At 38.1% G+C, this 13,614-nt stretch overlaps 2 protein-coding genes across 2 annotated transcripts in view; both read left to right on the top strand.

The window, feature by feature from the left end:
- The first annotated feature begins 4,163 nt into the window (after nt 1-4,163).
- Nucleotides 4,164-5,958, top strand: LOC144649176 (type I iodothyronine deiodinase-like). The gene is made up of 2 exons (XM_078508630.1): nt 4,164-4,280; nt 5,307-5,958. The coding sequence occupies exons 1-2, from the start codon at nt 4,170-4,172 to the stop codon at nt 5,586-5,588; spliced, it is 393 nt and encodes a 130-aa protein (XP_078364756.1). The 5' UTR covers nt 4,164-4,169; the 3' UTR covers nt 5,589-5,958.
- A 1,752-nt stretch (nt 5,959-7,710) lies between these two features.
- Nucleotides 7,711-13,614, top strand: part of LOC144650050 (puratrophin-1-like) — a 32,914-nt gene continuing 27,010 nt past the window's right edge. Inside the window, exons 1-3 of the mRNA XM_078509695.1 lie at nt 7,711-7,857; nt 9,389-9,565; nt 11,250-11,625. Coding sequence (XP_078365821.1) covers nt 7,846-7,857; nt 9,389-9,565; nt 11,250-11,625 — 565 coding nt within the window. The 5' untranslated portion in view covers nt 7,711-7,845. The remainder of the gene's footprint in view (nt 7,858-9,388; nt 9,566-11,249; nt 11,626-13,614) is intronic.

Genomic DNA, 13,614 nt, shown 5'->3' with positions numbered 1-13,614 from the left:
GGGCAAAAACTGGCGACTTGATAAGAAAACCGTGATTGGAACATTTGGCCGGATTTGTGGCATGATTTGTGTTTGGGGGTCACGTGAATAGGCTTTTCCCGATTGTGCTAGTAAAACTGGCATTTAATGCTACTAGAAATTCTCGCATAAAGCCAAAAAATGCTGAAATAATGCCTGATTTCTTTAAAAAATGCCACTTGAATTCCAAAGAATACTTTGTTTCATTTCAAACAAAACGTACAAACTCTTACATTATAGCAGAGCTCTACAGCGGCCCGAAGGGCCGCAGAGCAGAGCCCCATACGCATGAAAGAAGGAACACTATCGAAATGAGTTTTCGTGGTCAACATGGATAGCGGCATGGTTCGCGGGCGCGTACGTCGTGCGTACGGAGTCGCGCAACATGGCCGCCATAGTTTGATGGTAGAAATAGTGAAGCAAGAAGGCCGTATAAAGGCGGCCTTTAAAATTTAAAGAGGTTTGAAAAGAAAAACAAGAAGCAATGAAACAAAATGTGCCAAAACGTGTAGACTGAGTAATCGACCGCCAAAAAATGGACATTGAGAGCCATATCGTCGATGACTTCGTTCTATCTGTAAGCCAGATCGTACATGAAGGAGTATCGAAAGTAACTCGGGTTGATATAATAAAAAACCATTTTATTGCTACGGGGTAAAAAAAGAAAAAAAACTTGACCTTCTCGGATTTGAATCACACCTTCCGATTTGCAGACTGATACCTTACCGATTGAGCTAATCCGACAGACTCAGCATTCACGTTGAATATATCCTATATCAATGTATAGATATTGTGGAGTCTACTAAAAGTGCTACTATGATCAAATTTTCACCCCTTGCTTTTCTCAGCGTTTCATAAAGTATTTAAGGAAAGATTCAAAATGCCGTTTTCCGTTTTCAAATATCTTTTTTAGTTCCGGTTTGCTTTCTATTATTAGGGTTTTGATGACGTCATCTCTAATTTTTTCAGGTCAATTGAGTTATCTCGTCACTTTTCTCAGAGACAATGAAACTTGGCAACTATAGTTCTGCGGTACACGTGAGTTATAACTAATTTGTTACCTGCAACTCACTCTTTCCCATCCCCACCAATTTATTTTGAATATTTAAATTTTTATTTGGAATGACCCCGGCAAGACGTCTGTTTTTCTTCTTGCTACGCTGTAACATTTTTGACAAATAACAATAAAGAATGCAAATTGGCCAGTAAAGCTTTTAGCATTGGGGGATCTGGAACCTAGTGTGTGCCTGGAACAATTGTAGGGTTCACTGGTGAAAAAACACGCAGTGTTGCTGCAAAAAATCAGGAGTCCGACATTGCTAGTATACTTTCTTCATATTTATCGTCTATGAGTCATCGCTTTGCTAATTTGCATATTTTAAAAACTTGATATCTCTGGAAGAGAATATCGGAAAAAGTAGGATTTTTCTTCTCTAAAAGAACTTGTTAATATTTAAAAACGGCTCGAAGGAAGATGCGAATCTATATAATAAACTGCTGCGACCGGTTACCGCCGGTTAGCTCATTGGTAGAGCGACGGACTACAGTGCGGGAGGTCTCGGGTTCGAGTCCCAGACCGGACCAACACTCAGGGTCTTAAAATAACTGAGGAGAATATGCTGCCTTTGCAATAACATCTGCAAATGGTTAGATATTCTAGTCTTCTCGGATAAGGACGATAAACCGTAGGCCCCGTCTCCTGCATCTTCAGTGTTATGGTCAGCAGGGGACGTAAAAGAACCCACACGCTTATCGTAAAGAGTAGGGCATGGAGTTCCCGGTGTTGTGGTCTGGTCTTTGCCCGTTGCTCGTGCTACTTGTGTCGGAGAATTAGCTGTATGCTACTCTTCAATCCGGGGTAAACAAAGTGATGATGATGATGATGAAACTTTTACAGGATCGCGAAACTATTTTCTATTGCTAAAAGCAGTAAACTGTACTCTAATTTTCCGTGCCATGAGTATATTTTGCCCCGCTTTAAGATTATTATTTTGTCCTGCTGACTTCGGTTAACCGTGAGCTATTTAAATTTGTCTTGCACCTATAACCGCCATAAACATTAGTACTTTGGCCGCTTATTCACTAGATGAAAACATTGTAAGCTCCAGTGAAAATTAAATAAATGGGGAGCTCCGCTTTTAGGCGTGCCTAAATCTTATTTTCTCATATCAAACGGTGCTACTTAATAATTGTTTGTTTATAAAACTTGGGTCATAATTTTCCAGCCAAACAACTAAACATTCATATTTGAGCACTACACGGTGGGTTCACACAACCTAGACTAGCACATTTTTCAACTTCTAATATATAATTTACTTTCAGTATACAGTAAGCAATGCCACGCTTATCCTTGTTGTATTGTGCTACACTGGCTTGAATGTATCGACGAGAACACATCTTGCTGCTCATTGATGAGGCTTTGAATCAAAATCTTGGCTGAGCAAGAGAGAGTTACCCGCTGACCACCCTACCTTTTTTTTCCGTTGGTGTACACACAAAGCACAAGTAACAAACACAAGTACACAAGTAACACAACGCACAAACAGTCGAAACAGACAGAAAACGATCAAATTAAGTAATCAAAATTGTGAAACTTTAGGATTTTTTATCCTTCTGAGTTCTGAGTGCTGAAATCTGGATCACAGTCATGAAAAATGAAGAAAATGTTAGCAATTCTTTTTCAAGAAAAACGAAAAAAAAATGCTCGTTTTCCCAAAAAATGCTAGCATAATCGGGAAAGGCCTACACGTGAATCTGAAAATTAGATGACAAGTCACAGGCCAAGTAAAGTGTCGTCAAATGTGAAAAAAGGGAAAAGTTGTCAATTGTTTTCCATCGGAGAATCGAGGATACACTTGTCATTGTTCACTGAGGTGACCTGTGACATCCTATGATGTCAGCTTCAATGTTATGAATGGACGTCTAGAAAGACGGTGTTAAACGTCTTAGCAGTTTCAGGTCAGTTAGTTTCTTCTTGCATTTCAGCGTCTCTCATGGCTAATCCTGCCGATGTTTGAGCGGCAGGGCCGACTGCAATAATAGCCTAAAGGTCTAACGGTAGTCATTTGATGCACTCTCTCTTTTCTACGATGGCGTTTCTCTTCCCACTCTGACCTCGGCTTCTGTTTTAAGTCGGAATTTTATACTTTTATATCTATCCATCTACTTACAGTTACTTTGCCTGGCCTCTGTTGTCTGCCTTTGTTTTGCAGTGATTTCTATTTACGGTCACTGAGTGGGCCGTGTAACAATGCAAACGTATTTCGGCCTAATTGCCTTCCGAAATCTTTTTCATTGCTGTTTTAATCTTTCGCATGTAGTTTTCAAAAAATGGCATCAGTACACTGATAAAACTAGTGTTTCGGCCATTCTCGCTTTATTTGACACACTGATAAGTAGTTCCACGAGTAAGAAGTGGCAGCGAATATCGTTTAGTTTTGTGTTTTAGCAAGAAAAGTGATGTGATGACACCACAGCAACATGCCTCTGGTTCAAAAATAGCTGTTTTCAACAGTTTGCATTTTTTCATTTCAGTCGACACTGAGATGAAAAGTGTTTGCGTGAATCAGAACTGCGTACATGGAATCAATAATGCACATATAGCGCACCCGGAGGACCACTTTTTATGACTTTACCTTTGTTGGAAATTCCACGCCTCCAGCTAATAATGACTTGCATGCATTCAAATTTCAATGCGGCACTTTTTTGCTAAGAAATAAAAGCGGCTTGTCAAAGAAGTAACTACTAGATGTGAATACGTCCAGCGAGTCATGGTCTCCAGCCCGCTAAACATTCTTGCCTGTAAATTTTATTTCTTTGCAAGCCTTCTTTGCATTGCTTTCGCTTTCGGAAAATTGCTGAATTTGATTCCACTGTGTACGAAAGTGCTGCAAAAGTTGTTTGTGAAATGGACAAAGTGTCGAGTGCATCCAGATGACTTCTGGCATACCATGTTCACATCTGAAATGCAAAACACTCTTTTGTACGTCCTTTGGAGAGATATGGTCAAGAAAGCGCGTCTTGGAAAGTGCGTAATAAACGTTCCCTTGCACTGTCTTGCTGGTAAAAATGTAAGACGAAATTTGCTGGACTTTCAAACCCCAGGCCGACCCTTGGTAATTAACTTTGGTTCCTGTTCCTGACCAGAGTTCATGGCGGACCTGCAAGAATTTGGCAGAATGGTCCGCCATTTTCGACAGCAAGTCGACTTTCTTGTAGTGTACATTGAAGAGGTACACCCAGTAGATGGCTGGGCGTTTAAGGTAAAACATGTGGTAAAGCAAAATGCTTTCTTTTGTAAAATGTATTAGTCATAAACATTGTACATACATGTCAATAGTAACCGAGGCAGTGTAACAAATCAGTGCATAGCCAAGTATCAAATACCATGGTAACAATTAAAGATTGTTGAGTAGTGGAATGCTTTTGATGAAGCATACAGAAATATTAGGCCTTGGCTCGTTTGTACAGTTATGGGATGTCCTCTTAAGGTTTCCTAATGAGTAAAACAATTTCTTCAACCATAGTCAAAACACACATATCTGACATATATTTTTGTTTTGAACGCCTCGAAGAGTGGTTACGTAATCAGACCCCGGCTAACTGTATGAAGACTAAAGCAGTATAAAGACCAGTAGGGTCACCAAAAAGATTACAAATGGTTCTGTTTCCCTATGGATCAAGTGTGTCAGCTATTGCACTAGTGACGCTTTGAAAGGGACGGTTCATTTCTTGACCCAGGGTGGTGAGCGGCCAAGAAAAATTCAGCGAATTAAAGAATAACTCTTTTCACCCTTCAAACATTAACATATGTGCTTTCAGAGAAAAAAATTGCCAACATGTTCTCCATTGTTTTCTTTGTTATTTATTTATTCAACTTGAATACACCACTAATTGTTTGCATTGATTACTCTCACGAAACTTACTTCAGTGTAAATGACAAATTTTGTAATCCGTAAAATCTCCCAAAACCACAGCTAGCTTTGAAACAAAGGGAGAGGGTGGATTTTCAGATGCTTAATTTTGCGTCAGAGCTTGAAAAAGGATCGTACGGGAAAACAAAAGTGCTATTAAATTTCTCTCGTGGGAGAGGTAAACAAAACACTTCTCATTAAATCCAACAGTTGACAACATGCTAAAATGATAAACGACTTTGCTTCGTGCTTTTTGTGATATTGTCGTAATTTTTTTTCCGGATGCGGGGGGCACTCAACAAAGCATTACGGTGTAAAACGAGCATGGGCTTAAACACGAGGGCTAATTTTGCTCATCATTGCGTTTTGTTTTAGAACAACTACAAGATACGTCAACACCGCACCATTGAGGAAAGATGCGCGGCTGCTAAGCTTCTGCTGCCTCATTTGCCTGCTGGGGTTCCAGTAGTGGTCGATACAATGTTTAACACAGCAAATATTGCTTATGGTGCAACGCCAGAAAGACTCTACATCATCAAGGATGGAATAATTATATGTCAGGGAGGGGTGGGACCATTTCGATACGACCTCCAGGAAGTAAACCTTTGCCTGAATAAGATTATTCAAAGGAACACGCTTTCACGTCCTGATAACTAAACTTCATTTCAATTCAGGGCCTCATTTTGTGGATCTCATCTCGCTCTGTACATAAAATGTGTAAAATAATCAAGATATAGTGACTTTGCATCGTGTGTAAATACCACAGTCTTTCTGAATATGCTTTAAAACTTGTAAGGAGCGCCATGCTAGGAGAAGTGTAAAGTATTGCCGAGGTGATTTGTCAGTTGATGTTACTGTAAGAACAATAAGCTTTGGCCTGTAAGTTAATAACATAGTTCTCTGAGTAATTTTTATGACAGTTTACATGTTAACTCCAAGAAGGATCAATGTAAACTTGAGTGTTTGAATACTACAGAGAGCTTACGATGTTATACTTTGGTAACCGTGAAGGATGAAAATAAATAGAATACTTCTGGCACGAAGACTCACTTTGAGAAAAACTAAAACTTCTTTGAGCTGAGTACACATCTGACTTAGATAAAATTCATAAGGTATTTAGTGGAGTTCTATGAGAAGGACAATCCAAAATCAGCCCATTCCACAAGCCTAATGGCTAGCCTTGCATAAATTCTGTTCGTATCTTTTGTGTTCCTGTTTTTTCCTGATTTTTTTTATTTCTGAAATTGGATCGAAGCAGATCGAGCATTGGGGAGTTAGAGAAATCAGGGGTAAAATTGCACTGTTCGACTTAGGAAATCTAGACTGTCCACAGCCTTTCTATTTTTCAACGCAAAAAAAAGCGGGAGAATCGGCGAACGAAGCGAGCGTAAGCGCGAAGCGCGGTGGAGCCGTTTTGCGCTGGCATCAAGCTCTCTCGCCGTTGGTTCCCCGCGCTCATTCGATCGAAAAAATGCGGAAAAATAGCGGGCTGTGGACAGTCTAAAGGAAATCGAAAGGGAAACAACTGTTGGTTCGAGTTATCTGGAGCAATTTTTTCAGCTATTTCTCGGCAGGCAATCGGTAAATTTTGAAGATCTCAGATCTCTGCCATGAAGCACATCTAGGCGAGAAAACTCCAATTCTACCTTCCTCTCAAAATCGCAAAATTTTATACTCGCGAAATATGGCTCTTAATTTTTCGCGAAATTTAATGAGAATAAGGTAGTTTTGTGTCTATTAAAGGTGGCGTTGATCATTTGGAATAATATATAAATCTTTCCAAAGAAAATGACGTTCAGAAAATATTTGGTTCCATTTCGTCTGTCCCGAAGGAATAGCGGGCAAATAAGCCATTGAGGATTTTCCATTTAGTAAAATACTGTATATACATTGTTCCAAAGAAATTGTGATAGAACTTTTTTAGTCGTACTGAAAGAAATAATCTTAATGGAGGGGGTAGGTACAGAATAGGGAGGAGGGAGAAATGGCCAAAAAATTAGGGAGGAGGGAGAAATTTTGGCTAAAAAAATAGGGAGGAGGGAGAAATTTTAGCTCAAAAAGTAGGGAGGAGGGAGAAATTGACGCAAAAAGTAGGGAGGAGGGAGAACCCTCCTGTCCCTCCCCCCTCTTAATGGGGCTAAATCTGAGAAAAATTCATTATAGAATGGTGGTGGGGGGGGGGGGGGTAGCTGAAAAAAAACGTCGTGAAAACCAGCATTTCTTTTCGTTTATAAAACCATTCTTTTGACTTGGTCGTAACATCCAAAAAACCCACAGCGAGGACGGACCAAGGCGAAGCGCCGGCGACGAGGCGAAAGCCTACACGCAGGCTACGAACATATGTCATGCAGAATTTTGTTGTGTTGGTGCCCATCTTGCCTGCTAACTGAGGCACCATAAGTCAGCTTAGGGATAATAACTGTTTTGAGTATTTAAATTTTGACGATAATCGTTACATTTATTCATGTCTCAATTTCTAAAAAAAAGTCAGCTGTTTTTTTTTTATTCTTATGAATTGCTAAAATTTTACTTTTTATTTTATTTTTGACTTTTGAACCATTTTTTTGTATCTACGTCGATCAAAGAGACCGGTCTTAATTTTTTTTTTTTCCAATCTTCTATCTTTATCTTTCTTTTTAAGAAGAATTTTATATTACAGCCCGACTTTGAGAAGGTAACTGAAGGGTCGGGTGGCTCAAGTGCGCTGCATTTCTGCAGGGTGTAGAGGGTAGATCTACGCATTTTTGAACGGAAAACAAGTCATGCGCATAATCCAATATGGCGGAAGTGTGCTGTAAACTCCCTAGACCAATAAGGAGCGGTTGGATGCTACAAATGAGCCATAATTGTCTCGAAATATTTATCAACCAAAGTCTTCATGTTATGCTTTGATTCATGAGAGAAAATTCAGCCAATGTCTTTAAAGGTAAGCAACAGAGAGAAGGTATTTGCGACGCGTCAGCTTCACATTTCCGAAGGTCGCGTGCACGAGCACGGCTCTTTTTATGAATGAGCTGAACTTTACTGTAAAGGTTGTATTTTTCAGTGTTATGGAGGGGTTTCGAACAAATATTAGAATTCCAAGGTTATTATTACTTTGATGCGCGTGCCAATTTATAAAAAGAACATTAAATCAAAAGAACAAATTATCCAGCCACTGTTAGCTATTCACCAAAGTTAATTCGTAATTGATTGCTCATTTTTTCTCAGTTGGGAGTGAATGGCATTGATTTAAATATCTTTTGAAAAAATTAAACAAAATAAGGGCTTTGCTTTATTTATGTAAGCAACGTGTCGTGCTGTTGACTTTTACCAGACTGTCTGAGACTTCAGAGAGGATTAAACTTAATAATTAGTGTAAACACTCGAGCTTTCATTTTACATGAGTTGAAATTGGCATTCATCTTTTGTTTCATACCTGTTTCATACTGTGGCACTAAAGAGTTTTTTTTATACAGTTATGATATAGTGTAAATTTGTGTGATAACCCACCATTTTTGAAGATCAGTTATTTCAAAGACTTTAATGCAAAAGCAAAAAATTCTACATAAATTTTATTTACAACTAAAAATTTGTCAGGATAGGGTTGAGATAAAGGTCCATATTTTACAGCTATTCCCAGAGGCATAGTGAACGTTAGTGAATAACCAGAGCACCGAGCCTGAGGCAATTAACAATTTATTGTTTTAGTACTAGTAGCAATCAGAGATTAGGCGAGTGCGTTCGACCCATAGATAAAATAGACCCAAGGTAGGCAGGCAGTGGCAAAAAAATGAGATGGTCGGCCTACTAGTAGTATGCCTTTTACCACATACCTCACTAAACGCGAGGAGGATACGTGTGAGAAAGATTGTGTGACGAGCCAAAAGAACATAGAATGAATGAAATATTATGTACACAAAACTAATTATTTATTTCACTCGACTTGTTATCATTTGGCACTAAACGAGATTTTAACTTCCACAAACTTCTGAAAATAGTTTCATTTTGATTTAAAATTCCACAAAGTACATAAAAATACATCAGTGCAGTGAGTTCCTGTTGTTTATTTCGAGTTGGGTATAACCATTCTTATCGAACAAGTGCGAATGGAACAATTGTTTTATTAAATTCTTCCTTAAGTATGAATTAACTGGACATTTCATTTTGATGTTAATGAAGTGATAGTGTGTGGAGGCCGGAAAATTTGTGGGGTGATGTTAACTTAGGTTTATGGGAAGATCCAAGACAAAAGCTTTTCTGGAAATTATTTGCCTTATGCAAGTCAAATGAACTAAGGGTTTACATGTACTTGTTTCCATCTCCACAGCTTATTATTATTATTATTATTATTATTATTATTATAACATTCCATTAGATAGGAATATAGCTTTTAACCTCCATGCACTGATTCACTTTGTCTTGATCTTCAAGGTAAAGAAATTATGTTGATAAATGTTTTTTTCTGTGAATCTTAGGTAGGAGACAATGATTGGGATTGGCGGTCCATCTGTCAGGATTTCTTGTTTGACGCACAAATTCCACATCTAGAGAATCTTCTGGATACTCACTATGCAGGAGATGTAAAAAGTTTTATTCAAGAATATTTGGAGCCAGTTTTGGCACTACTCAAAGATATCAAGACCTCGGCTGAGGTAGGTTTTTAATTATATAATAAGGGTTACGTCTCCAGCCTAGCGGAAGATGTACTGCAGCTGGATTTCTAATACATTGCAGATACCTTACAAAATTGGCTTAGAAAAATATGAATAAAATAAATATAACTTTCTATTTCCATTGATGAATTCACAAATTTTTGGTGACTCTTTTATGAAAACACCTTAGTTAATTACCACACTTCTGTAAGCTGTAAATCACACAAAAGGTCATAAATGCTGTTAATGATTTTAGGATTGCCTGACACAGTGTGGTTGGTGGTATGATAATCTATGGGCTCCAAAACTGACAAAAATCAAACAATTCCTTTAAGTTTTAATATATCAAACATGCGAGGCAGTGTTTCATTGGAATATCCAAACACTGAGAACAGAGTTGAAAATATGACTCGCAGTGGAGTTTTTTGCCAAATTTGAGGTGTTTGAATAGCCGATGAAACACTGTCTCGAGTGTTTGATATATCTTCTCAATGGAAACAAAATAATGGAAATAAAATTGTAAAATCAATGCTTATTAAGACCGGGTGTCCGAACCTACTTCACCGCTGTGATTTTCTTTGTTTTATATAGATGAATTGTTATTGAGTTTAAAAAATTTAATTTAATAATAATATAAAGGAACTAAAATGTACCCGAGTTCCTTGTTGAGTTATATAAGCATGCAGGAGTTTAAAGAACACAAGAGAAGTACATAGAGAAGCACGAGGCGGACCCGAGTGCTTCTCGCACTTCCCCAAGTTTTCTTGAAAATTTCCAAGTGCTTAATGTGTAACTCAACAATGCACAAGGAGAAAGGTTTTAATTTTTTTATATGTTAAGAAATGGTGCGTGCTTTAACTTGTGATGTAAGCCGCAGGCGTTATAACTTAATAAACCATACGAGTGACATAAGCTGCGTGCTTTATGGAGCTATTATGGAGTCAAACTGACCAATCATAGGGCTTACAATTCCTCGGACATTTTATAAATTTCAATAAAAACTGTGCAAGAAGGCTATGTGGACATTCATCACATTAACCAGAGATTTGAAATTTTTCTATTTTTAGACAGCTTTAATAATTGTTGTGCCTAAAGAAAAATCTATATTGATTTAAACTTTTCTCCCCGAAACTTTTGTTGGAGCGAATTTGCTGACAATGTGTGTTACCGTTCGTGGCGCACAATATTTCTTTTTGGACGGTTTCTTTAGTCATCTTGAATATGTGGGTTCATATGGTTTGCCTAGATACTAGCTTCCAATCTGTGGGTTCAGGGACTTTCCTTTGTTACCACTGGCCCTCTCCAACCAATTTAATAAACTTAGAAAACCAGTGACTAGAGTCCCAGTCAGCGTAGCTATTGGTTTCATCAATACACACAATCTTACCACCGTGAGATTGTGACAAGCCCAAGGTGAAGCTGATGCTTTAGTATTTTATTAAAAAATAATACATTAATATTTTAACTGCTTGCTTACATCTGTATGGCTTTTAATTTTTCCAGGGCAACAACTAAGTTATTATCAAAAAAAATAGTTCTATGTAATTTGACTTTTGATTGTCCCCAAAGTTCTGATTGGTCCAGTCCATTTTTAGGGGGATGCTTGCATTTTGAGTTAAAAATGTAGGGATGTGAAATTTGTTATAGTTAGCAAGTTAATTTGTTGGTTGACTTTGCTTTTCAGAATTTCTTCTGTGGCAATGACAAGCCAGATGATGCTTGGGTTCCATACTATAAAAAATTTGTTGGCAATATCATTCACATCACCAAACTAGACTCAAGTCTTCACAAAGGAGACTTCTATATTAATGCAAGCCTTGCTGTTCCTGGGCACCTTATTATCAAGTATCACAATGCAGGCAATGTGCAATCATTTCCACTGGAGACAGAAGATTTTCCAAACATGTGGAAGAAAGACTGGACTGACAATTTGCGAAGTGAGATGCAAGGACGATTTTTATTTCTGAACTGCATTGTTTACAGCAAGAGAGGATTAGAAAGGAGACCTTGGAGGTACCTCATGTCTGAAACAAGGAATGTCAGTGTAAAACAGTTGAAGGGTGAGTGAACTGCTCTGACTTCTCTTTTAACCCTTTCAGATCTCAAATGCATCATCAATTATAACTCGCCGATTAATTTCTGCATACACTTATTGGAGAGAACATGTCACATGGTACAAAATGGGACGATGGGTATCAGACATTATAACCCACCCATTAATTTTTGTGTGCGTTCATTGGACAAAATGCATCACATGGTACAAAATCGGATGACAGGTATTAGCGAATATACCCCATCCGATTTGATATCCTTTGCCCAATTTTGTAGGCAAGCACAAAACAAACGAAAGAAGTCACCTTATTCAATTCTAACTTGAAATGAAATAGCAATGTTAAAAAATCATGCAAACCAATCAACTTGCATTTGTTTCAACCACAGTTGCATCAGGTTTATGACTTAAGGTTTTTTTCCTACTAATTAACCAGTGATTATGCTTGTTGTAGAAATTAATTGGTGGGTTACAAAATATTACGAAAACTAAGACCCTCGAAAACAAAGACCTAAGACCTAAGACCCGGTCTTAGTTTTCGTAGTACGAAAACTAAGACCCCAGGTCTTAGTTTTCGTAGTACGAAAATTAAGACCCCAGGTCTTAGTTTTCGTAGTACGAAAACTAAGACCCTATATTAAAATCAGAAAAACCATTGAAATAACTATAATTGTAGACGTACTATGAGCACCAGTAACTGTTATTTTAGCTTTTAATATGTGAGACACTTCGCGCGTAGTGTTTTCTTGATCTTTCTTCAGTCATTACTCCTTTCGGCTCTTGGCTTTGTTTTTCTACGCAATCGTGTGCGATGAGTGCTAGTTTGCAACAAATTTTTCCCGTCGAAATAGCGATAGGAATAGTTTAGGGCCTCAATAGGTTTAAGCAAAGCTGAATTCGAGCGCGTACTCGTACTCTCTTTGTTGTGAAGTGTACAATAAAAGAACATGATCTTCGAAATTGTTGGTGGTTGTATCCAACAACAAATATTGCGTGACTGAAGTGTACAGTAAAATAACATGTTCTTCGAATAACTGTTTTATCTTGTTTTGCATGCGCTGCACAGTTAGCAAATCTTTTTCCTAACGGAAGAAGGTCATTTTTGATTGGAATACCTGTACCAGGGTCTACCAGCAATGGAAACGTTTTAAATAAACACAATCCAGTTATATCGTTATTAACACTTTATTATTACAAATAAAAAAAATTGAATCACAATCTAACATGTCGCCTTAATTTTTTTAGGAACGCTTCGTTCTTATAGGTATTTGTTATTTATTTTCCGCTTTGGTTAAGCTCAAAACAAGAATACCAAGAGGTAATGAGGTGGTAATGTAATGGCTTTCCACGCGATAGCCGACCGTGCGATAGCCGACCTTCGACCTCAATGGCTGAAACCAAGCTATTGTTCGGTCACACCACCACCAACAACTTTGAAGATCATGTTCTTTTATTGTACACTTCTGTCACGCAACAAAGAGAGTACGAGTACGCGCTCGAATTCAGCTTTGCTTAAACCTATTGAGGCCCTAAACTATTCCTATCGCTATTTCGATGGGGAAATTTGTTGCAAACTAGCACTCATCGCACACGATTGCGTAGAAAAACAAAGCCAAGAGCCGGAAGGAGTAATGACTGAAGAAAGATCAAGAAAACACTACGCGCGAAGTGTCTCACATATTAAAAGCTAAAATAACAGTTACTGGTGCTCATAGTACGTCTACAATAGTTATTTCAATGGTTCTTCTGATTTTAATATAGGGTCTTAGTTTTCGTACTACGAAAACTAAGACCTGGGGTCTTAATTTTCGTACTACGAAAACTAAGACCTGGGGTCTTAGTTTTCGTACTACGAAAACTAAGACCGGGTCTTAGGTCTTAGGTCTTCGTTTTCGAGGGTCTTAGTTTTCGTAACACCCAATAAATAAACCCCTTTCTGGCTTGCTGGTATATTGAAGAATAATGCCCCTGGCTGAAAGATTGCCTTAAAATTCCAAAG

This window comes from Oculina patagonica, chromosome 4, assembly GCF_052425735.1.
Source record: "Oculina patagonica isolate OP01 chromosome 4, crgOcupat, whole genome shotgun sequence".
NCBI classification, from domain to species: domain Eukaryota; kingdom Metazoa; phylum Cnidaria; class Anthozoa; order Scleractinia; family Oculinidae; genus Oculina; species Oculina patagonica.
Note: the sequence above shows the minus strand (reverse complement) of the source record. Positions and strands in the feature narration are given on the sequence as shown.